The following is a 27,193-nucleotide window of genomic DNA, read 5'->3' as shown; positions in this document are numbered from 1 at the left end:
AATTTGGTTAGTCTGCATTCATCACTACCAGAGAATCCATCCTGCTTTCCCTACTGACACAGCTCTGAAAAGAGACAAGGTCAAATTTTTCCAACAAATCTTACCTGTAGTTCGTGTGCTTCACACATAGGCGTATGGTATCTGTATTGGTGGTACCCATTTATGATGCACTACAATGGGATTTTAGTTTTAAGCTATATAAATTTATAAAAGAGAATTTTTATTTACACCTTCTATTTTTCTCCCAATAGATATGTGTATCCTTTGTGAATTACACCTGCAGCTTCAACTACTTTAGGTTAGTTTTATTTCATGAATCTAAACTTGATTGCATCTCATTCTTATGCACTGGATAATGCTGAAAGCTCCTTCAAGTTTGAAATCCACCCTGCCAAAGGTAGACTCTGGAAGGTGCAAGCTTTGAGAAAAATGCCAAGGAAAAAATGTTGGTTTCTTACACATTCACCCCAGGCTACTTTTTTGCAGAGAAGCTGGAAATGAGTTTTAAAATGCAATTTTTATAGCCGCTCATTTTCTTTTTATCTGGTATCTGCTAATGTTAATTTTTTAAATACAGAACTAAACTAATGAAATTAGTGATACCATTTTCCAAAGACAAATTGATACTTACAGCATCTACAAGGTTTACCACAGATTTTGCAAAATTGTTTGTGTATGCATTTGAAGAGCGATGCTTTTTGAACTAAAAGGAGAAGAAAAAGTAGAACACAGTGAGAACTTAAATATTTATTACTAATTCATTATTTTTACAGCAAAGAAGAAAAAATAATATTTTAGGAAAGACAAAGGGACAAACTCAAAAACTTTGCAGATCACAGCCTATAACTCATATTCAAGAATCCCTGGAAAATTTAGGAAACCGTGTCTGCTAGACAGCCTTTCACATCTGTTAAACAAACATGTAGCCACAAAAAATATCCTATCTAGAATCGAAGTTCAGGTGTTCAAGACAAAATTCAAGGTAAACTCATTGCCTATAGAGCTCATAAACATGACCTCATGACAGAATGCTGGCCCACCAGACCCTTCTATTCAAAGTAAATTTTTTATCAAAGACATGCTATAGTAGCTGAGTGTGAATCCACGACTTGAGAAAAACTGTAAAGTTAAAAAGGGAATTTGTATTATACTATGATTTGCAAATAGGATAAGTAAGTCTTCAAAATTTCATTAAAAGGGAACAAAAAAGATGCACAGAACAAAGAATGTAACAAATCTTCTCAAAAAATATTCTTACTAATTTCAGCTACTGGTTAAAAACAGCACATGGCATTACCTAATGAGCAATATTATCAAGTTCCATGAAAATGCCAGCTATTCCCACTTTGAAACATGGTACCTCAGAGTCCTTGAAACAAGAGGGTCTAGACTCTTCTCTGAACATCTCAGGAGTTACTCACATCAAGAGAAGTTAGTTAGATGATCAACTACCTTCCTAAACTGGAATTACAGACAAAAACTCCCTGGTTTCCAGAATTACAATTGAAGTCAAGGTGAAATTAATCTTGAAATACATCTATATTTTTAAAATAAAATAATCTGTATTTCTCAAATTGTAAGTTCTTAGAGTGTTATCAAGAAATTTGATGCCTCCACCACATTAGGTAACATTTTTTCCACGCCTGTAAATTCCAGTTATTTTTGCACAAGCAATCTAGTTTTATACAGACAAAATGCAATAGAGACAACACAAAGTTCACCAAACTCTTTAATGATGGCTGAGATTCATTCATTTTACTACAGTATTTTCTACATTCACTGTCATTCACTGCTAAGTTCCACAATGCTGTCTTATCAGTATATGCACAGCTAATTTTAATACACAAAGCTCCCCTATTACTATTCTCAAACCTAAACACTTTTAGCTGCAGTGCTATGGGATTCTGTTTGCTCTATGGAGATCCAGGATACTTGAACAAAAATAAGGGGGGAAAAGGGTTGCTGTTTTGTTTTGAGGCAATCCTAAACTTTCACAGAGTGGAAAGGTTAAATTACAGACTTTGAACATGTTCTTGGTTTCAGAAGACTAAAGGTCAAAATCAATACCAGCATATGACATAACATCTCTAAACGCAGCTTCTTTAACAAAAATAAAGCAGAGTTAAGTCTGTAAAAAATACAACCTAGTTAAATACATTTAGGTGCACCTTTAGTGCTACAGGAAATTAAAACTGTGTGGAAATAGGTAATATTAACTAATATTAACCACTTAACAAGACAATGTCCAAAGAGGTTCAATACTTCTTCCAACATATAATCTTGCTGCAGGAGAAATCTGCCCTCTACCGGTAAGCAGAAAACCTTAAAAGGACACTTAATAAATTCCTGGACTTAAGGAAGTGTGAACACTTCCTTATGTATATCCAATTTACTCATTAAAAAAAAATCATTACCTGCTTCTGAGTCACTGACAACTCTGAAGCAAATAATCTTGAGTGTTTGTGTTCTGAAGCTCTAACAAATAAAATGTGCAAGGAGACACCAGTCAGTGTCTGTAACAAGCACAGGGAAAAGGATGGTTGTCAGTTAAGCATGTCTGTAACAAGAGAGGCCAGAGGAAACAGACATAGAAATGCTATCCGTTCATAAGAAACACCAACCACAGACCTCAAACAAGATGACAAAATATCCACAAGTTCAGTTACTGTACCCTATCACTACACAACTAGTATGTGAGCACTCTTAGAATAGTTTCCTACCAGTTGGCTTTGTAAATGAAAACAGTTGAAGAAATTTCTGTCCTAGTCTTCCTACCCATTCAAATTCCCTCCACATTGCTGATTTGACACAGATTAAATATAGGTTATTTTTAGCCCAGAGTATTTGTATAATTTATGAAACAGAAGCACGAAGGTTATATTATCTGTCTATTCAGCACTGGAACGAGTACAAAATACTTCATCCTGCTCTGATACCAGCTATTCTTGGTTCTTTAAAATTGCCCCTCAGCACTGACAAAAGGGCCCACTACAACTACATAAAACCACTGGGAAAATATGCAAGAGCGATAGATTTAATGAGCTCTTACAGAAATTTAAGTTTATTTTATTTGTACATAGAATAAGCTTGAACTGTTTGATCAACAGAATTTGATTTATAAAAAGGTCTTGCTCGCACAGAAGCAAAATAATACTAAGACTAAGCCAACTGATGACCCTTAGATGCTTCTAAGTCAAATAATCATTGAGAAAGATAAGTGATATAGAGTAACTTGCTGTTGGTTGCAGCGTATTCTTCATTACTAAAAAAAACTTTTAAACCTATACTGAATATTTTCCATTGCAAATATGTTCTGATTAAAATGAAGCTGTTGGATTCAATGAAGGAATTACTTCAGAAAAGTTCTGTAGACCATATTTTAGACTACCAAAGCAGTTTAGTCTACCATAGTACAAAATGACAACTACTCATCAGAATAAAGCACAGCTCAAGGGTTACATGTTCTATGACTTTTACGTATAAACACTCTACAGACCCAGCTATTTCTTTTGAACCTATGCCTACATCCTCCAGTACAAGTAAGACTTCTGTGGTGCAGTTCAGCAAAAGGGATGACATTTCCTCTTTAAAAGGAAAGACCCTGAAGAACACAGCTGGTCACTTTTTCTCCTCATAATTCTTACGGAAAAAAGGTATTTTCACCAATTTATAGGGACATCTGCATTTTACCAGAAAAATTTCAGAGAAAATTTGAGGGAAGGAAGGTTGAAGGAGAAAATAATACGTAACTTAAAAAAATTAAGACTGGTATCAACAACAATCTGATTTCTATTCAGTAGTTTACTGGTTAAAATCTTTCACTACAAAGACGTGGGATTCCTGTGATGTGGAAACTGAACAAGAATCTCACCCTTACAAAACATATTACTCTCCAGTCAGCTCTCTTCTGATTTTTACAGGGGTATCATATTGACACTTTGATAGCCTTACTTGGCATATATAGCGAGAGCAATACGTTTAAATAACAAATGTCATCTGATCTCATTTTTTCCAGTTATCCCACTGGACAAAAAGGAGAAAACAAGTCATATATTTTAAAAAAATACATACAAACAGTTCCTGAATGAAAGAAACCACTTATTTTCTACTTCACAAATTGTGTTTATAAGCATGGAATAGCCATGAAGAATCATGAGATAGTTTTGTCTACAGGCTTTCCTGCATTAAAATTTAAGTTAGTTAAACTAAAGTCAAAGTAACAAATTCTGACCTCTTACTTTACCTCTTTGAAAACAGGATATAATTATGGGCATACTAAATTTTCTGTGTAATACCATGGTGTTTCAGACATTATTTAAAAACAAAAGTGCCATTGAAAAACTCAAGTTACATTCAGCTTTGTTATGGCCTGGACTAGATCTTACACTATTATCATTAACAGATGCTCATAAATGAGATCTTTGACACAAAAGTATATATAATGTACAGTGCTGTATACCACTTTACAAATAATAATCAAAAGAAATCACTGAATTGATATACTTACCATTTTATGGTCATTGACTATCATGAGCTCCAAATATTTCATTTCTTCAAAGATACCACGAGATGCCTGATGGATTAAAGAAATTCTCTGAGAAATCATAAAGATGCAGTGATTTTCAAAAATAAGTGCAGCTGCTGATATAACAGGGTTACTTATTATGTAGGGTGTGCAAGCCTGTAAGAACTGGGTCAGACCTTTAACTACAGTAATTCATCATAGCTCCACTAACTTAGCAAGTTTTGATAATTGACACTGGCTGAAAATCTGAGTCACACCATTAGGAATAAGTTTAGAATCTACTTTTTGGTTCAGTGTAGAAGCTGCCACTGCTTCTCTGCTCTCTTATTTTCACAAAGGAGAAAAATCTCAAACACTAGAAACTCTTAGTTTACTACTCATCACAGATTTAAGGAGAAAGTTAGTAAAAATAAACAGGCCCTTAAAAAATATACCAAGATTGTATAAGACAGTGGAAAAATACCAATTAATTTTCTTAAACTCAGTTATTTCCCAAGCTCTCACGCATATGCACACTCAGATCATTAGGACTATCAACTGGGTTCTCTCAATAACCCAGTCAAATCAGATGTCCTTATTTGGAGTTCTTCTTTGATCATACTACTTAACATGCCAAATGAAAATGAAGTCAGGTACCTTCAAATAGCAATACCTCATCCAAAATTAATCTTTATAAACAAGGAGACTCAAAACCTAAAACTCACCACCTTCTAAGCTCATTTTCACTACTGAACTTCTGAGTTTTGCTTTTAGAAGAATTTTATTGTTTTATTGATAATTGTATTATATATCAATTTTAAGCTACCAAAATAATTAAATAATAAAAAATAATTATAATAATAAAATAAAGCCCCTCTTCACTCAAGTCTGAAAATGAATGTTTCTGGCCATGTTTTTATAAATGGTCTTAACACAGGGTCACATTTCTACTCACTGCTCTCTTTCTTCTCTTTCTCCTCAGCCACTGTAGTTCAGAGAGAAAGGGCCATTCAGAACTAGAATCAGTCTCTGTACAAATTAGAATTGAAGAATTTCATAGCATTATTTTAAACTACTGATATACAGTGTCTAAACCAAACGTGGATTAAGATCACCAAAATCAGAATAAACTTTGATATTGAAAAGTTCATTCTTTTAAAATACACATTAAATATTTCATATAAAAACACAAGTCATTCAGAAATCTAGAGTTAGAATTAAAGCATGCAAGGGGAGGTAGAAAGATTGCAAATTTGGCTTAGGACATATGCTTTCTTTCATTTTTTGTCCTCAATAGCATTAACATCACTGATTAAATTAATTGATTTGCAGAACTCTAAATACGTTATGAATGAAAGCCTTTTAATCTGCTTTTGATTCCACTACAATAATTGTGAAACAATTTTAGTATTTATTTTTCAAGTTTTTCTAAATAATCGGCAACTTTAAATAGACTCTATTAGCCTAATATTCAAATCGTTCAAGTTATATGTACAATTATATCCAATATTGAAAAACTCATAAGCAAAAACATACCAAGGTCCCGCAACTGCTTGGAGGCTTGTGTTCCATAAGTTCTCTGGATGATATGTGGTCTACTTTTGCTTTCCTGGTAAGAAAAATATATGATATTTTCTTCTAATTAATAATTAGCAAGTGAAAAGTGAGGTATTTCTTTCATTATTTTTATTTTTTGTTATTTTTTGCATGCAAACATAGTACTGATTTGGCATAGCACTAATTTGAAAAAAATGCTTGCAATCCTAAGTAAATCATGGAGCTTCTCTGCTTCAGCCCATTCACTGTCCTGCAAAACCCAGATATCACAGTTGGTTTTGAGATTACTTGAAAAAAAGCTCCTTTAAAATCCTTGTGTTAGAGAATATAAACCATTTACTTATATACATCAAGTTAAAGAGCGTATATATATATATATATATATTTAGATGAAATTTTCCTCTCCCAGAAGAAACGCAAGGATATGCTTACTATTTATGACAAAAATCTATCTTCCTAATTGCAGCAAAATGCAAGAAACTAATCAATATGGTATCTTTAAGAGGCTTTTTTCACCCTAACTGTTGAGTACACCAATAAAAAGAACACTTTTAATGCACGCTTTCTTTAGAAGTCTGACATGCTCCAAATTATCACATTTTGGTATCTGCTCTAGAAGATACCTGCATTTTCTTCTGTAACACCTCTTCTGCAGAGGCTGCCAAAACAAGCAATTCTTTTCAAAGGGTAAGATGCTACTGTTCTGTAATTTCTGTGAAAAATACCCAATGAACAGAAGGAAAATACAGCATATTTTTGCCTTATTTTTTCTCCCCATTGGAAAAAGATGTTTTGTATAACACCTGCCACAGTTAAGGTTAATCAACCTGACTAACCTACATGCTGAAGCCTGTGGCCCAAGATATTTATCTCACATAGTACAATCAAGGTATGAGCTACTGAAAACTTGGCAGCTGTATTATTTTGATCTTCAAAAGTTTTGAGAAAAATACTTACGTCCTCTTATAATTTAGAATTCTAGCACTTGAATCCTCAACAGAATTGGCAGATGGTGTCTCACTTCTTTAATTTCTCCTCTGACTACTATATTTATACCATTGTATAAATAACATTTCCATTAGTTTACTGTATCTGTACTGTCAGTTTTTAACCTTACAACCTATGAATACATGTTACATCAAAATGCATTACATGGCTTAACACATGGCATGTAATATGTTTTTTGAGGAGACTGAGAAACGTCAGTCTTTTTAGATGTAACATTTTTTAGCATCTGTATTGTTTCCTTTAAAATCCAAGAGTTGACCATCCAAATGATACTGATTCCTCTGAATGTTGATTCCATTTCCTTGAAAGCTTCAGGAGTCAAAGATTTTGTAGATCTTACTCTGGGCTACAAATTCATCTTTATAGTCACTAAAACAAATCAGTTCTGCAGCATCATGTTACTTATCATATACTGTAAGTACTAAAACAAGGCAAATTTGAGAGATGTGATACAGCATCTAGAATAGACCCTACAGACTAAGAATGATATGAATCTTAACATTGTCTCAATGTTGCAGATTCATTCTGCTGAAAATGTCAAATCTTTGAACCACTCAAAAGATAGAAACCTACCTGTTTTTATTATTGTCTGTGAAATGTAGTCAGTTCTATTAGCAGATAGTTCTAGGAACAGTTGTATTTAACAACTGAAGTGAATACTTCAAAAAATAATTCTAGGTAATATATTTGCATAAATAAAATCCCAAATCACCTATGAATATATGAATATGTGACTATGCTGGATCAGAATAATTTAAGCTATACAGTGACTTAACACATGTAAAGTCTAAGATACCCAGATATAATTATCTACTTCATTAAACTCTTTCTGGAAACACGATAGATCGAACAGCAGTCTGATTCAGCTTCAAATTTGGATCCAACTGCTTTAAGATAGATGATTTCCAGAGATCCCTCCTATGAATTTATAAATCCTTTATTTCAAGTACTAGAGCAAATTAATAAACACTTTTTGACATTCCATAGCCATTTGCTATGGAATATATCTTACTACCAATATCTAAATGATTAACAATGACTATAAAAAGAAAGAAAAGCAAAGAAAGATCTTAAGCAGCTCATGCTTGCACATTTCTTGCCTTAAGTAAATTCCAATCAGGTATTTTACAATACTTTTGTTTTCCTTATGAATGGATAAGTCAGGTCACACGTTTACTTATTTATTCTAATACTTCTATTTACTATTTCTTGAGCACTCTCTTTACCAAATTAAGTATAAAATCAGATCAAAATAGACTTACTCTACTGTGGGTCAAATCCATTGGTTCTATCATGTACAGATAGTTTCTATCTTCAAACATGCCACTAGAACATAGGGAAACAGAAGTGATAATTAGGATTACATGGGAATTAACCTGACTCCAACATAAGATTTTTGACTAAATAAAACCAAACTTGGGGCTGAAAATATCATCAATATTAAAATAAATTCCATATACATACATTTCCATTCTATACAGCAAAAACTAGTTTTTTTTTTTCCCCAGAAATCAGGCACATTTTCACGAAATAACGCTGCATATAGTGGTGATGTAATGATAAAATACCAGAGAGTAAATATTTGACCTTGGAAAAAGGGAGTCCTAAGACTCATGCATGCAGAATGAGGTGAGTAACAAATCCTAGTAAGGACTAATATCTTACATTTTTTCCTTGCATAATCTAATAAAAAGATCAATTATTCAGTAGGCTAACAGAATCATGCATGAATACTGTGCATACTGCTGAAGTACAATTTTTTATCCTCCACCTTAATAAGGCATCTTGGTGAAATATTTATTGCTGCTTGCCATGCTCAAAAGGTTTCATGAGACAGTATCAAAAGACTTTAAATCCAATGATACTAAAAAATGTGTTAGCAGTTTGGCATAGCTGGTACTGGTAAATCAAAACCCCAAAAATCTTTGGGCCTGGAGAATTTCAGTCTATCACACGTTAAGTGATAATATTCAAGACCAGTAATTAGTTAATAGCCTTGTTTGAAAAATGAGAAATACACTTACTGAAGACCGTTACAAGTTGAAAGAGCAACTTTGGAGTCCTTAACACCTCTGATATTTCCATGGTAGTAACAATGCTCTCCACCCTATTCATGTATTAAAAGAAAAAAAAAAAGAAAATGGAAAACCCATGGAAAATTACTCTGATTTCCTGTCTGTTGCTTAAAACCAAGGAGAAAAAAAGATCTAACATCTTGCATCAGATAAAATTTCAGAGAAAGCAGTGATTGCTAAACTAAATCCCAATGACAAGTTGCTAGTAAGAGAAAATTGCTAATTGCTAGTAAGAGAAAAACGGTGCACAGTAGAGACTAATTTAAATGTTCAAGCCATAATGTGAGTTATTCTCTTGTACTTACAATGCTCTCACAGCATTCTCCATCTTTTTTTTAAAACACATTTTTTTTTGCTGTAAATTGATTCCGAAAAAACGTTATGTAATGCAGGTTATATGAGTACTGAGTTATTTCTTGATACCTTCCAGATCCGTTCAAATTACAAGTAACAGTGTTCATCAATCATCTGGCATGTGTTTGGCTTGGATTTAGATTCTACCAACTCATGTTTGATTTTGATGTCTCTAAAAATTTGTTAATTAAAACGTTGTATCATTAAAATGTAGGTACCAGTATTACTGATGATGAATGAACCAGAAGGTGAATACAGCTTATCAACAATAAAATGTACAGTTGCATTTTTACTCTGTAGATCAAAAGGGTAATAATGGTCAACTCTTGATTTTAACTACTAAAAATTCAAAATTGATGCAAAATCAAATTATTCAAAAAAGGTAGGATTTTTGTGATTTTCTAAGCAAATTAACAGTCATATTTTAGACAAGATTCTGGCTTTGAAAAAGTAATAACATTTAAATTACCTACAAGCATGTTTAAATGTTAGAGACTTAAACAACAAAAAAAAATATTAGGCAAACTACAACTAAAACCTCAGTTCTGAAAGGCCTTAATTATTTGAAATAAGGGAGGAAGACCCTGATGAATGCTACAGTGCAGGAATTGAACAGTCAATAGCTGCAGGGATTAGGCAAAACAGAATTTGTTCAGAAGTCCTATCAAATGGGTGTTCAATGAAACTGAATATAATCTGCCATTTCTCCACAGAGAGATAAGGGAAGCTGCAATGTGGAGGAACAGGACAAAACAAGAGGCCAAAATACCACAGGAAACATTTGATGTATACTTAAAATCTTCAAGTTCTGATTCTCAAAAGCCTTGCTCAGATAACACATGAACTCTAGTGAATGCTACATGCTTTCCCCGAATTCAAAGTGCAACTTTGCAGGATTGAGAATTGCTACCCAACTCCTCATCATAGAGTGCGCTACACTGACCATCCCTCTCCTAAAGCAATTGGCTCCTGATTAAGCTCTCCTTAAAGTGGGCAAAGAAGCAACCTAATCATTGAAGGGGACTTCAGGCATGCTCAGAACACATCTATGAGAGTGACAAGGTTACACTGCACTATTAACAGTTTTGTATTATTTTGATCGTAAATATGATCGTAAATAGCTAAGTATGTATAAAAAAATGAAGAACTCTGGCATATTTTAGGAATACATACTACAGGCAGACACAAATCACATTATTAAATCCTTTATCTTTATTCTCATGCAGAATTTAATTCTACCCTTATTGCGAGACAGCAGAATTACTAAACCCTAATATCACTGAGGAATAACGTGTTTAGGACTGTTAAAGGCTTACAGAACTACTTATACTGACTAAGGATAGAATAAACTAGCTTCAAAGGAACAATTCAATCAATTAAACAAGTATATTTATTGTCTATCAACAAAAAGCATCAAGAACAACATTAACAGACTGTTCGGGCTATCAGCATTTAAAAAGCAGCTACAACATTACTCTGATTTTCTAAAGCATATACGAAAGAAGAAGAATTAATGAATTTAGAAGCTTTTAAATAACAGAAATTCTGGTGTTACATGTCATTGAAGCTTAAATAAGGAAAACTGAATGACACTGATTTACTTCATTTTAATAGCTGGTCTTTATGAATGATAACACTAGCTAAACTAAAGATAAAAAACATTCTTAAAAAGTTTTATTTAAAACCTTTCAGTACAGTTGTCTTGCTCCCACACTGTTTGAAAATGTAGCATTCATAATCAAAATATTAATTCTGATATTATGTCATCTGAATTCCAACAAGCATATTGAATCCATTGCTTCTGCAATTACTATAACTTGAGGAATTAGCAAAACATGTAAATACTCTTTAACCATGCAAAGCATTATTTCAACTTTGCATCTTGTTTAATGAGTTATTCAGATTCTGAATGAAATTCCCTAATAGACTCTATTGTGCACAATTTAATCGAAGTGTTACACAAAAAGCAATCACTATGTATTTACTTTTCCATCAGTGAAAGAATACATGTAACATGCTTTTTAACAACTAAATTGTGATCATCTTTCTTGCACAAGCAGCTTTTCAAACTTTTTAAGTTTGCTGTGCAATTGAGGAAATTACTGTTTGTTCTCTGTTGTTTTCACTCTTATAAACAAATCAACCCCTTCTAGAAAACACATTATTTTTTGTCGAGATCTCACTTCTTTGCATCCATATCAGGAAACAATCCTTTATTTATTCAAGTCTAAAAAGGATTACAAGATACTGCAGCAGCTTAGGATGCAGTCCTTATTTGACCTCCTAAACTAACTGCATGTATAGTTTCTGAAGTTATAATTAAGCCTTTATGACATTAATGTGACCTCAGGAGCAATACTGTTGTTTCTAAATAAATCAATTCAGAGAAGATCCCCTGGGAAGTTTGAATCAAGTTACTGCAGCACGCAAAGGCAGTACTTTTGCTCAGTTTAAAGTTCCAGTATAATTTTCTAGTCAGATTCATGATTCAGCAACCGCAGTGCTCAATGCTAGTGCTGCAGCTAACAATTGCATGAGCTTGCCCAAATTCCAGAGGGGACTGTTTTTTTGCATCACTTAGCTTTTTTTTGCCCATTCTGCAGAGTACTGAGTCTCAATGAAATGAAACCACTTTCTTAGCATGCTACATGAAACAATTTCTTCATTTCAGTAGAATACCGAAAAGTATATGACAATAATTATATTGCAATGTCCTTGTTTTATTTTGTCCTCATCTATGACGTAGTTTTGGGATTCTCTAAAGCAAGGACAAAATAATCAATGAGACATCTAGTATTTGAACAAACAAGTCCCACTCTGCTGAAGGCATAAATGCAACTATTCAAGGTTCACTCTAAATTGAGATGTATTTCATATATAATAAACTCAGAACAAATAATGCAGCATTTAGATCAGCTATGAAATACGTCATTCCTTGAAAATGCATTTTATAATCTTCCTATGAACATACAAGTCTTCATTTTGTTAATATAACAAAAAAATTATTCTGATTTCCCTAATGCTAAACTATCTTACATAACTTTATCTCTTTGTCTTTGGATCAATAGTTTATTGGCATTGAATTCAATTTAGGAGACAGTTTGACAAATTAAATTAATTGGAAGTCAAGTAATATGCTGTTTTTGTAGTAACTCCAGAGGTTAAGGTTTCAGTTTGTTTTCCTTTTTTGTTTCCCAACTGTATAATTCTTGCAAAGAAAAGTCACTGCAAGTTGTTTGTTTGTAAGTCTTAGATTTCCATTATCTCTTTCCCTTTCAATTTCTACTAAGGATACATAAATAATTCATGAAGACTACCCTACATTTTACAAGGCATAACTGTTCTGGAACTACCTGGATCATCTAAATTACTACCACCTATCACTGCCTACTTCCCGCCCCCACCACACAGGTCTCCTTCGTTGCACAATTCTTTTCTGGTGTTTTAAGAACTCTTGCAAATCTTTTTTTTTTCTCCTTTTTTTCTTTTATTTTTTTCCTTTCTTTTCTGGCATAATTCCCTCAGAAAGACCATTCTGACACATTTTAAGAGCACAATACCTTAGAAAACTTTGGTTTTCCATCTTCGTAGTGAATCTCCACATAATTGGAAGATAACAAATCACTGTCAAAAAAAAAAAAAAAAAGAAAATAGCAAGATGAGAAAAATCCAGATAGTCTATACTGTTATGTAGATGTTTTAGTTAAAATCTTCAAACTATTTTTTCTTTCCTTGTAAATTAGTTTAAAAAATAAAACTCAGGCAGCTTGTGTCCAGCAAAGAGTTTGATTACGCACTGGGAGTCAGAGTTTGTTTCAGAAGGAGAAATTTCATTCTGCAATCCAATCCTGCTTTAGATTTAGAATAATCTTATCAGCACTTAAAATATGTATTTTAAAAAAAAATCCAATGACTTTAGAACTTTTCTTGCTGCCAGTAATTATTACTAACAAAACATGTGCTTAGTTCATTATTGTTTTCAAAAACATTTTATATTTGCCTAAAAATCACAATACATACAATCATACATACATACATACAATCAAAAATCACAATCATACAATATATGCAAGAGTGGACAGATAAATATGTGTTTGTCCTGAAGACCTCATTTGCACATCTGCAAAAACTTAAAAAGTACTACCCCTTTCTCCGTTTTACTTTTTCTAAAAAAAAAAAAAAAAAAAAAAAAAAAAAAACCTACACTGTAAATAACTTACAATTTTTTATTTTTATTTTTTGGAAGTAAGATTATCTAACCTGTGAAAATCCATGGATCATTTCAATGTCCCATTCACCTCTCACCCAGTTAAAATCAGGATTGCAGCACAGTAGCCTCAGGACAGCAAAACAATTAAACACGTTAACTGTGGCATCATCTTATATGGAAGATAAACATGCTACTTAATGTGGTCCAGGTTTCTCAGCACTTTTCAGGCCTCTAAGAGCAGAGCCTGTACACTTACAAATAAAAAAAAAAATCATGAAAGGGTCTGCTAGTGACACAGATATGAAAAATATTGCTGTTGTGAATAAAAAATATCATCATTATGGAAGCCTGGTCTGACAAAATAGTTGTAATGGGAATTCATGACTAACAACAACTTATAATAATAGGTATCTCAAACTGAGATTAGGCTATTAGCAATCCTGATAAAACAGTAACTCAGGGACTACTGGCTCATAAAATCGTTTCTTCGTGCTGCATTTATCAGGCATTATACTTATCAGAGAAGCTCCTGCAGAGGTCAGTTACCAGTGGTTCTCTTAAAAGCCCCTTTTGATGGCACTGAGCGACCACAGTATGGGCACTCCATGCCTGCAACTCCAACAGCAATAGCTATGAATAATAACTGAAGTCTCATCATTTGTCTTAACCTTCATTTTGATATCAGTATTTAACAGATATACGTTTAAAGTGCTGATATAAAAATAACTTTAGCTGCATAAAATCATTTCTTACTTTCTCTATATACATCACGGTAAGCTATACATTTTCTGTGAGAAAATGAAAACACTTTATAAATAGTGCAAGTCCATAACCTCAATACAAACATTCATGACATTTAATGTGGCAAGGCTTGAAGCTTCTAAAAAGGATTACATATACAAAGCATTGAAACCGAAGAGTGTTGATAATATCCTTTTCTTCTTTGTCTTTTTCATGATTATTATAACAAATATAAGGACTGCTTTCCTCAACTACTTAACAGGGTGATTTGGACAAGGCTGGAAGTAACTGACACAGGTAGGAAAATGGAAAATTCTGACAAGACGTAAATTAAATAAAAAATATATATACATATTATGAGTATGTTTAAACCCTAGTACTATACTCAACTAGAAACAGCCTTGATCAACTGGATTCAGCTGGACTGGACATTCCCGCTTCAACCTGTTATTCTGTGTTTTTAATTGTTGTGCTTTGCTCAGTCTCATCACAGCCCACTGCAATCTCATACAGCAGATGAGGTTAACCTCATGAGGTGAGGTTGAACAGACACACAAGAATAAATTTGCTATTCTTTTAAGTCGCATTCACATAGCTATACATAAGCTTTCCTCAGCTGGAAGTTGAAGTCTTAAAGCTAGTTTCTTAAACTTTGTCTGATAAGCTAGTACTGCTTGAGAAGGCCAGTTACAAACCTGAAGATTACTAGCACTTTGCTTACTTAGACTCAGATTTTTACAGTCACTTCTGCCTGAATCCACAGAGGTCTTCTGGCTTCTTCAAACCAACACCAGAATCCAGTTTTATCTACCAGTTTCCAAATCAAGCACGCACACACTCTCTCCCCTCGTCGTTTATCTTCTTCTAGCAACCTTACATGAGCGATCTCAGAACTGCTTTCAGTGCTCTCCAGTACTTTTGGCATCTTTAAGATTTCCAGTGAGTGGATTCCCACTGGGTCTACTGACTCACAACTAACTGTGGTTTAATTTGAGGATTTGTCCCACTTCACATAGTGTAAGAGCTGCTCAGAAGTTCTTTTATCCACCCTTCGCAGAATCTATCCAGACTTCAGCACTCTTTTCCCAGATTTTGGTTGGGCTACTGTTGTAATTTAATTGTTTCCTTCTCCATTCTTCAACTTCTCACTACCTTCAACTGTAAAGGTAATAAACAGAGTTCTACACGATAGGGTATCCCACATGACATGCTTATGGTAGAATATTCCTATCTGTATCTTACATGCATAAAGCAAAGATGCAGCAGACAGCAGCTTTTCCAGCAAACACTTCACTTTTGCCACCACTGACTTTACAACTCCACTGCCTTGTGGATCTGCTAGATACAAAGTATTATCAACAAAATTCTCTGTGCTGAGCGAATTCCCTCCAAAGAATGTCGGGGCCTGCTACTCACAACGTAATTCCCAAATGCCAAGGGGGGCATACTCTGAGAAGAGGAGAGAAAAAAAAAAAATCCAGAATAACTTTCAAACATTTTTCCCAACACGAAAGACAGACACACAAAAGAACACTGTAATAAAGGCCTGGAATATATCATTTAAAAGCTCATGTGTCCTAGGAATAAGATACAGAACTCATGCATAAAGTAGAGGTCTCCACATAACAAAATAATAATGCTTCTTTATCATTGACAGAATAACTAAATTTGCTTCTGAAAGGCAGCTCTGAATTTTAGAAAATATGTATTGTGCCTAATCTACACTGGACTGTGTTTTGTCACCTTTCACATCCACACTGGACTGTGTTTTGTCACCTGTCAGTTGATCCATTTACATTTTGGTTCAGCAGAAATGCAACTGGTACAGCAAATTTGTTTTTTCAACATTATGAGTATTGGGAACCATGAACATTAACAAAAACAATTGTGTAAGTTGTGATCACATCAGACAAAGGCATATTTAGACTAGTACCATGTTAGTACATCTTAGTAATAAGCACTTATATCACATTACAATACAAAATTAGACATGGTTCATGAATTCATTAAAAAAAAAAAAAAAAGTTGTGCCTACCATGTCCTTTGCTAGAGTTCCTTCCACCCTTCCTTGTTTGCCCTAGATTAACTGTTTTTATTGAGCTGTCCTGCATCACTACCTTTTCTACCAGAGTCATGCTGAGAGATGGCTTTAGACATAAGCAAAATAAGCAGCAAACAGAAATGCTATTCCGGCAGTTGTCTTCTTCAAAGACACAGGCCAGCTGTTAAAGCAGCATAAGCTTGCTGAAGAGCTCATATCCACTTCCCTGGCACAACGTTTCACTGCTGCTGCTGCCAATAGCAGGACAACTGCAGTGTGAGAAATGCCTTACCTCAGCTGACATCTAACTATCCTAGCGGAAAAAAATAATAAATGACTGGGCTAGGTAAACATCATGAAGTTACGTTTTAGAAATTTCATACACAAGTAACTAATGTTAGTTTCCAGGCAGCTACTATGCAGCATGTAGAAAAATCTGAGTACAGAGGAATTATCATTCTCACATACTTCTTAAATTTCCTTTATACTAACCTACCAATCAATGATTTTCTAAAGTATTGTGAAATGCTTCAAGCTCGGAAGCAGCATCTCAGCAATCCAGTTTAGAAACATCTTGTGAACCATGTAACAGAACACACATCAAATGTTTTTGACCATTTATTTGACAGATATAGGTTAGTAGCACATACATACATGTATGTGAAAAGAAACTTGGAGCTTTCTACAGTGTTTGGTTACATCATCAAGATGCTGTCATCAAATGAACTGGCCATCTACAGCCTTGTTTCAGTTATCAGTTTCAATTATATCTACAAACCTTGTTGAAAAAAAAAAACACAACACCCGTTCTTATGTTAATGTATTATTAACATAAGTTCCTAGTATCTATTTACAATAAACTTCACGTGGCTGCTGCCTTTGAAACTCCTGTGACCGGACTATCTTCAAGAAGTAATTATATTGGAAATATTTTTTTTTTTTTTTAATGCAAAAAAGGATTCACTACTTTTCTTACATCATCTTGAAGGAGGTGAAAAATCAAAATATGACACCATAGACTAAACATGTCTGCTTAAAAACAATTAGAAGTAACACCTGATGATTTAGGCATATAGGTCAATTTCTTCAGTTATGGAATGAAAGAAGGCCTCCACTCTACTACTAACATCATAATGATTCTGTAACAGTAAATAGCACACATTTAAAAATCACTTCATGCACAGTCTGGCTTTATGTTCTGTGTGTGTTTTTGTTTGGCTTGTCTTTCAGATAAAAAATAAAAAACTGACAAATATGGTAAGCTGAAATTCCCTAGGTAATATTTTAGGTGTTCAGTTTTGCTGTTTTGTTTTTAATTCCTCAAGTGGGGAAATATCTCCTGAACGTACTAACAGGAAAGCTGCATGTTCTGACTCTTACAGAAAAGTACAGAAAATGCTACATACTATTTTACTAGATCAATCTGCCTCCCCCAGTTAAAGAAACCCTGAATCTGTTCAAAGGAGTTCAGAAAACAATTTACAATCCTCTAGTTAGGAACTTCTAGAGATACCTTCTGTCCTAAAACCTTCTAGCTCAGAATGGAGCATGCTATATTTTAATGGCTACCTCAATAAGCATTTTTAAAGTAGGAGCTTGAAGAATTCTTCAGAATATTAAGGCCAGTATCTTGCTCAGTTTCTACCAGGATTTCCCTTTACCACAGCACCAACGATCATACCACTTTAAAAAGTGCTACTTGAAAGGATCTGAATAAATGAAATGCTGGACAACATTACAGAAGGTATGAGGACTGTGTTATGGAAAATACTTCAATGTAATTCACTACGACAGTCTTCCTAGAAGAGCAATTGACAAAATAAAGATTTTATTTAAACAACTGTTCAAGTTCATTCAATACTGCATTTTAATTGATCCCTTTCTTCCATAGCCAGCTGGGAATCAGGTAATTTTGAATTATCAATATGAATTTTATTATCCTGTAACATAAAGCTGAGGGATGCCATCTTTGCCAGAATGACCTCATTCAATGGTAATTGGATTTGCCAAAGCCTCCTTCAATTTAAAACAAGCTTTTTCTGCACACAGGAAAACTTGGGTTTCTTTTCCTCTTACTGAATTCACTAAATGATCTACATGCTCTATTCCTCTGTATCCATTGAAAACAGTCCGATTTAAACCAACTCTTATTACAAAGGAAAAATCCAACTGGATGCCAAGCATGAATTTTAAATTTATTTTAGTTCTACTACTAAAACTAGAAAAGTAAGTTTATTTATAGAGGTTGACTTGACTGGCTTCAGATTAGATAAATGACTATAGCAGAATCAGAGATTCCTTCTAGTACTCCAGCAAACTAAAAGTTTATTTTGGTTCCCTTAATCCATGCTCCCATATTGAACTACTTTGTAACTTTACTTGTAACTTTAGCTTTGTCTTTGGATCAAGTCGGGTAAGAGCCTGCCATACAGGCTCTTAGGAGCTAGTGTGACAAACCAGACATAGAGCATAAGCAGGCTTTACACTAGCTCCAAAGGCAAAGATTTCAGCCTGGTTATAGAAAAATTGGAGATCCCAGTAATTCACTTCAGCATAGAGAGCTAGCAGACAAGTCTGGACCATCCCACAAAACGGTGAAAAATTTGCAAGGCTAGAAAGATAATTCTTGAGCACTGCCACACTACAGTGGTTACATGTAAGCAAAGTGTACAAGGACATAGCCTTTTCCCCCTAAAACACAACAAGACAGGCAAAGGCACAGTAAGTTGTTTGACAGCAAAAACACACGTGTAGCAATTTTGGGGTGTGTTTTCTCAGCATGCAGTGTCTGTGACACTAGGGTTTCCTAAACCAGAGTTAGTATCATTGTTTTTAATGGCTCTCAGTAGACGTCTTCTCTGTCTTTGTAATTCTTTAAAACTCATGTAAATGGTTTAATACGTCACATTAGTCTACAATATATTAATTTTGTGTTTTGTGAAAAGCACCTGCTTTATTTGATGTCTGTAGGTGTTACACTGGAAGAGGCAATAAACATCATCCTCCTGCCAGGTAGAATTTTGTAACATTCTGTAACATCTTATTTCCTCATACGTACTCTTCCAATGCCCTGAGCTTCTTGACCCTAACAATCCACCAGTCCAATGGCTGTGGTCACATCTCAGCTGACAGCTATTTGATACCCTGCTTAGAAGGGTGTGATATCCACACTTGATTAATTCCAGAATAAAGAACACACATAAAAAAGTCTTTTCACTCTTAAAATGTCAAACAAGAAGGATAACATTTACAACACCAATGTCTGCATTTTAATAAGACAAACAGCATGCATGTCCTCTCAGATTTTTGTTTCTTTAAGCCAAATTATTTAAGGTATCCCTTCTCAGAAGCTTCCACTATGTTCCATGCATGAACATACTTCCCAGGAGCACTTAAAATAAAGTGGAACTTCTAACAGAAACGAGCCTATCCTGAGTTTCCTACAGTTCTGTTGAAACAAGCTATACTGTCTGTGAAGTTATTGATAGACTTTCATTGCACAGCAAGCACAGGGACATTAATTACTCCAGGGAAATCTAAAACTTGAGTGCTTGTAAGTCAGGCACTCTAACATTAATTTATATGGCTGCAGTTATAAGTCCTCTTCTGTAAAACTCATACAGAAACAAATGCACACACACATTTTCATTTTATAGATATTGGCCAAAGAGAAAGGGATGAGATAAAGAAAAATGAGATAAGGAAAATATTTAAAAGACTGATCTGGAAAGTTCTAGAAGAAATTAAAGAGGAGCTGAAAATACTGCTGATAAACATTTGAGAAATTGAGCTAAGAGTGCAGCCTCTTGGTATGTGGCAGGATTGGTACTACCTCCCACTGAACTTCTGGAATAGTGACTAAGTAAAACACAAGACTATGCACATTAGTGAACATATAAATGCTCATGCATGCATAATATTATAAATACACATTTTTATCATAGCCTTAATGACAGGATGGAACAGAATAGCTGAAGAGAATCATGCTAAACACATACACAGAATTAGAGAAACAAAATATTAAGGAGAGAATAACGGAAATATTGCTTACAATTTATGTTTCTAGTCTGCAGCTGAATACAATAATTGAAAATTAAGTTTCTCCACATTATCAGGCATTTCTAACTCTTGCAAAGACAGCAGAAACTTTTTTTCACATTATTGTGTGTTGAAAAACATGGGGAGTTTCTAGCGTCAGCCTCCAACACTTTTTACATGCGGAATACCCACTGAAGCAAGTAACTGAATAGGTTGCCTCCAGTTCTGGGAGTTGGAAATGAGGCAGTAAAGCTGCTACCTGCAGCTCAGACTCAAGACCACAGATACTCACATGAGTACACACACTTTGTTTTAAAATCCTAACACTGACTTATTTGCACCTCATCTGTAACAGAAATTTGTTAAAAGCAGGCTAAACTTGCCACAGTAATACTATCATATTTAATTTATGAAGCTCATGTATCTCACAGGATCCATTTAGCACCCTAAGCCTTTAAGAAAATGTTATAAATATTTGAAGTTTCCTTCTGGAAAAGTTATGACTAGTTTTCGAATTTCCAATTAAAAAAAAAAAAAAGAACAGAATAGATTCACAAAAAATCCAGTTACTGGCTTTCTTTTTGAAATTCTGCTAACAATGTTATCTGCTCTGTGACTGTTCTCCAATGTCATTCAGCCTTTCAGAAACACATACAAAAGACAACACACCATTTACAAGTGTAAAACTGGTGGATAATATTGGCTGCAACATGTTGGCTGTAATGCTGCTTCTCACATAATAAGGAATGACTGCTCACACTAATCATCATATTTTAATGTCTCAAATATTTAAGTCATATTACAGTCAAATGGTTTTTTTCAGTTCATGCCAAAGATGCCAGATTTTTTTTTCATATAATCTCTTCATTGGGAAAAAAAATATGGAAATTTAGATGGACTTCTACAGAAAAAAGAAAGCAAAGCTGAAAAATATGACCTACTCCCCCATCCCACCCCTAAATCTTGAAGGAAGTTAGTTTTGAACGGGAAAGGTGGGAAGTCTTTGTTTTTTACATTCTGTTTCTGTCAGCTCTGGTACTGAATTTCCCATTTATTTTTTGTGCCACAGCCTTTAGAATGAATCCCTGTAGGTGAAGGTTCCCAGAGCAGGAGACTCCGTTATTCAGAGGCTTGTACTAGACCATGAGACAAAAACCCCTGTTTCTGTGACAAAGACAATATAGCCAACTGCCCTCATCACTAAAAAACAGGAAGCAGACATTTTTAACTCATTTAACTCATTTTTAACTCAAAAAATGAGAAATTGTTCAGATATACCAGAATCATTGATTACACAAATGCATTGTTTAAACTAGTTGACTGTGGATAAAAATGTTTTTTTTTTTTTTTTTTCCAACTACTGAACATACTTTTAAAGTGTTCTGTTTTGTTGTTGTTGCTTTTTCCTTTAAGACAGCAGAAAAGTTCAATGCCAGCAGCAGCTGCAAATATACTTTCATAGAACGGTTTGGTTTAGAAGGGACCTTACAGATCATCTAATTCCACTCCCCTACCATGGGCAGGGATACCTTGCCCTAGACCAGGTTGCCCAGGGCCCCATCCAACCTGGCCTTGAACACCTCCAGAGATGGGACATCCAGAGCTTTCCTGGGCAACCCCTGTGCCTCGCCACACTCTTGAGTGAAGAATTTCTTCCTTGTATCTAATCTAAATGTACCCTCTCTCTTTCAGTTTAAAACTATTACCCATTGTCTTATCGCTACATGTCCTTGTAAAGAGTTCCTCTCCAGCTCTCCTGCAGGCCCCCTTTAGGTACTAGAAAGCTGCTTTAAGGTCTACCTGTAGCCTTTTCTTCTCCAGCTCCCTCAGCCTGTCTTCATGGGGAGGTGCTCCAGCCCTCTGATCATCCTTGTGGCCCTCCTCTGGACTTGTTCTAGTTTGTCCATGTCCTTCTTGTGCTGAGGGTCTCAGAGCCGAACACAGTGCTCCAGTGGGGTCTCACAAGATCAGGGGAGATACCTCTCCCTTGACCTAATGGTCATATTTCTATACAGCCCAAAATACAATTGACTTTTATGCAATACTATAGATAATTTTATCTGTCTGGCATTTAGTACTGATTTTATGTTTCTACTTTATTCGTAAACTTCATGGGTGCAAATTTTCAGTAGCACAAAAACTTTCTTACATTTTTTAGAGAAACACAGCTCCCCATCTTCAGCTAGGGATATAAACAGAGGCAATACAAACAACTAAACCAACAACGATCTGCATTACAAGTCAGATCTTCCAGACTGGAGAATTATATGAAATTGGTGTTTACCTTACAAGGAAACAGACTCTAGGCTGTACCTTTCAGTACAGCCAAACCACTAAGATTCCCACATCATTAGGAACTTCATGATGATAGCGTCAACAGTATGGTTTCCAAATCATTGAAGATGAGCCAGTCATATAAATACTTACAATATTCCTACATGCCTTGAACAACTAAAGTAATATTTACATTACAGTTCATCGATATATATTAAAAACAAAGCAAAAAATCCACACCTTTCAAACACTAATTCTACCGGAATCTCTCTATAAATAAATAGTACATAAGTCACTCACATCTACACACATCTGGTCTTTGCCCTTTCAAGTAAATGCTTTGCTGTCCTAAATCAATCTGAGAAGACAAGCAAGTAAAACAGCAAAAATGATGGCAAACATCTCCAGTCACTGTCCAATATACTGAACTATGTTATACCATGGTATAAATAGAAATGATGTAGACCAACTTGCATCACTTTCTGTAACATTATTCATGGTAATCTCTCTTCTACAACATTTCCATGCTTACTGCATTTACAATATGGGAACTAAATTACTGATAGCCATCATCATTTCTCTACTACATATGAAGCATGTTCACTGTATTTTACTGTGATTTATGATGTTACTACACACCGGTTCAGAAACAGTAGGTAGCAAAAGTCAATCATTCTGCAATTGCTTCTGTTGCCTCAAAGCATGAAGAAAAATACCATAGACAGAATACACAGAAAATGCTAGTCCTTTATTATTAATCATCGGGGTGTTTTTTTTATTACTGGAAATTAAATTTTAACAGCTGGCAATGTAATTATAGTTGAACTATACATTTTAAATTCATAGTTATAAAAATATATTAATACATACTTAGTAATCATAAAGATCATTTACAAATGTAAGAGTAAATATAAGTTTCAAATATTTTGCATTTTCACTGTCAGGTTTAGGCTTCTGAAGCCCAAGATACTGCTTTATATATTTCATCTTTAGGTACCATTATTCTTTCTGAGAGATAAGAGTTTAAAGGTACAGTACAGATGTCAGTAAGGGTAACATCTACCTTGCTTAAAATAGACTAAATGTTATTTTGTATTAATAAGCTTGGACAACAGCATAATTTTCCATAGACCTTGGAATTTCATGTGCTATGACCTTGTATCATAAGTTGAAGACAATTAAAACAGGAAAGAAAGAAACCTGAAATTGTGCACTTACTTATTCAAAGTGAGATCAAGGATGAATTTGGAGCCAAAGGCCTCAATCTGGAAACTTGCCTGGGACAGATGTACAGCCTGTAAACATGAACACATAACAGTATTATAGAGCTTTGCAGAACATTAAGTTATTAAAAGAATCACTGCAACAAGTATTTTTAACAAACAACTGCAAAAAGCAAAGTTATGGAAAAAAATGCTTATTTTCATGAATTACATCAGTAAAATTTTTGCCCTTGCACCAAATTCACATTCAAAAGGATTTGCCTTTTTAGACAGCACAGGAAAAAAGAGAAGTACCTGAAATAGCACCTGAAAAGAGTACTTTCAAATATACACATCCATTCCTCACAAAAACAAACAAAAATGTAGCTTCATATAAATGTCTGTATTTCGCCATAGCCAGATGGCTATGTAACAAAATAATAAGTAACAGAGTACACTGTTCATTTAATTATGTTATTGCATTCATTCACTTTAAAAGGCCTGAAATAATTAAAGCATTTGTGATACAAAGCTTCAAGTAAGAAAATCAGAGCAAAGCTTGTATTACATGTTATGAAAGACTTATTTCAAAGTAATCCCTTCACGATTAAAGGCTTTATATTTGGCATTGTAACCAAGCCAATGTATAGAAGACTGATGCTGCTCAACATAAAAAAATAAAGTTAACTAGTCTCATATAGGCAGTTAACTTGAAGGATTTCCATTTTTTCTCAAATATATTAATCACGTGCTTTATTCTTTTCTATACTGTTGTAAATGAAAGCAAAGACGTTTAAAACATGTTCAGCTGTTTTCCAGAAAAAAAAAGATAGTCAAACAGTTTATTTTTGTGAAGACAGTGTTTCAACAGAGTAAAAGTGGTCAGATTATCATTAACGTGCTTTATGAACTGTTTTAGAACTGATACTACCAGTGATCCCAAACACTCTACTTACAGAAGTTGAACAAAACAGTAACATCAAAAGTGACTATATTCCTTTTCCAAAGTTAGCTTAGAAAAAAATATATACTCTTTTTCTTTTCAGTTTGATCCTGGTGCAGTGTTTCTTTCACCTCCCCTAATAGACTTAGTATGACTTGAAATACTTTTTTTTTTTTCTCTCCAAACACTTTAGGACAGTAGCAGTATCAAGACTAAATAATTACCTGTAAGTAACAGATATCAAGTAATTTGTTTTCCTAAGTATCTTTTCTGGTTTTGTCACTACTATTGTTCTGACAGCCAATTACAAACCAAGTAACTAAACAAAACTCTTGAATATATTTCCTTTCAGAAAGATTAACCAATGTTTCAACATACTTCACTGATTAAGGATGCTGAAGCATCAAGAATTGACATTATCACCTAAAACAATAAAACCCATTTCGACAGTACTTGTGGCATGTTGGTAATAATGTCTTCAACTCCTGAAACATGAAAATCCTTAAACTTCAGCACAAGATATCACAGATACCAAAAATTGCACGTACATAAAAGAAACTACATAACCTAAAGACTGGGTACTCCATCTAGGGCTATGAAATCCAAACAACGAGTTCTGGTTCCCAAAAGACCTTGACCCAGCAACTGGAGACTGGGAGACCAGTCTAGGAAGTAGCACTCCATGAATGTTACACCCATACATCCATCCCTGCTACTGATTGCTCTTAGGGACAGCTAGGTGGATGTCCAGTCTGATCTGCTATAGCTTTTCTTTTGTCCAATCAAGCCCATTTGGTGACACGTGCATAATAACCTTTCTTGTCATTTCTAAACCATCAAATATTTTTTTTTATCTTTCCAAAATTTAAAGTTACTTAAAGGAACTTGTATTCTCAGTTTATAGTAATACCAGAAAAAGATCATCCTGTAGTATGAGATGCAATAATAATGTTATTTCTGAAAACAATTGCTTCTGTATAAAAACGCAGAGGTGGAGGACGTGCCCTACTCTGCCGTAGGGCACGTCCTCCACCAAACTCAGCTCAAACCATTGGTTATAAAAAGAACATGAGATTTTAAATCCTTGCTGCTTAGCAAAAACACTGCTTTGAATTCAGGTGAACGTGATACTCTACTGCTGCAGTGAAATAGAGACCTTGTTAATCCAGTTTAATAACGTATACCCACCCATGAAAGCCATGAGCCTAAAATCAGATAAAAGTAATGAAACTAAAATGTTTCATCCTGAAACTGACATTTTTTCCTATAACAAGTTAGCAGAAAGCCACCAGTGAGTTGTCACCAGGTGTTTTAGCTATTAATATTGCCATGTATCATCATGATGGCAAGAAATATTTCAAAAAATTATCCATGGAATTCTGCTACACATCCTGATCATTTCACAGTATTCTCTTATCAGCTACCTTGTAATGCAATGACTAAAGTATAATCTGAAATATGGGCTTCTTCTGACTCACACAGAAACATAAATTCAAACAAGAATATAAAGTAGATTAGTATACACTTTGAAGAATATACGGACTAGATATTACGCCATGTGTACTCATATGAAAGATACTACCCATCATCTTTCTGTACCACTTCCATACGTGCAGCTGTGCACACCTGCATGAGCATTCTTTACTTATGTATGCAGGAGACCAAGTACCTTTGTACATGTTTATTATATAAAAACCTCTGCAGAGGTTCCTGCTTTGACAGCTGTGGGCTGCTCCAACTGCAAAGCAGCAAAATTACATGAAGTTTTTCTGCAGCAAAGACTTACTAATCAAGTACAGCAGAGTGAGTTAAGGAAGGGCGTGAATCTTTAAACATCTTCCTGCACTCAAATCCAAATTAAAAAAAAACAAAAAACAAAACTGTTCTTCACTGTTCCAGATGCTAGGATTACTAGTGTTGCCACTAGTAATATATAAAAACGTATTCGATATAGTATCAAAAGACAAAGCACACAAAATCATCAATTTGCAAGTACTGTAAATGGAAGCTGCACCATAGAAAATTCAGAAAAAAATGCAAATGTCAGCTGAATTACTACAAGGACTCTCCAACGGTCTATTAAACTCATAGACATAATCTACATGAAGTTCATTCATTAATTTGATCAGCTTTCATTACATGAGGATTAAAAGTGAACACTTATCCTAAAATAGGAAAAGGGAATAAAATTAATGCATAGGACTTCTCTCTGTATTTCATTAAGACCTCACATGATCACTCAGAGG

General features: G+C 34.4%; 1 protein-coding gene across 12 annotated transcripts in view; it reads right to left on the bottom strand.

The window, feature by feature from the left end:
* Window positions 1-27,193, bottom strand: part of ADAM23 (ADAM metallopeptidase domain 23) — a 73,397-nt gene that overhangs the window by 40,152 nt on the left and 6,052 nt on the right. For 11 of the 12 annotated variants that reach the window (XR_005267296.2, XR_011810707.1, XR_011810706.1 and 8 more), the window contains exons 3-10: window positions 24,021-24,097; window positions 13,059-13,122; window positions 9,094-9,176; window positions 8,332-8,395; window positions 6,041-6,113; window positions 5,460-5,533; window positions 4,508-4,573; window positions 632-703 (exon numbers count right to left, since the gene is read on the bottom strand). Coding sequence is in view for 8 of the 12 variants with exons in the window: in XM_027462293.3 (XP_027318094.1) it covers window positions 632-703; window positions 4,508-4,573; window positions 5,460-5,533; window positions 6,041-6,113; window positions 8,332-8,395; window positions 9,094-9,176; window positions 13,059-13,122; window positions 24,021-24,097 (573 nt within the window). In the remaining 4 variants the exon portion in view is untranslated. Of the gene's footprint in view, window positions 1-631; window positions 704-4,507; window positions 4,574-5,459; window positions 5,534-6,040; window positions 6,114-8,331; window positions 8,396-9,093; window positions 9,177-13,058; window positions 13,123-13,758; window positions 13,835-24,020; window positions 24,098-27,193 lie in introns of those variants that run through there. The other variant, XM_027462301.3, reaches the window with a different exon arrangement.

Source organism: Anas platyrhynchos, chromosome 7 (assembly GCF_047663525.1).
Source record: "Anas platyrhynchos isolate ZD024472 breed Pekin duck chromosome 7, IASCAAS_PekinDuck_T2T, whole genome shotgun sequence".
Classification (NCBI taxonomy): domain Eukaryota; kingdom Metazoa; phylum Chordata; class Aves; order Anseriformes; family Anatidae; genus Anas; species Anas platyrhynchos.
This window is presented reverse-complemented; position numbering and strand designations above follow the sequence as displayed.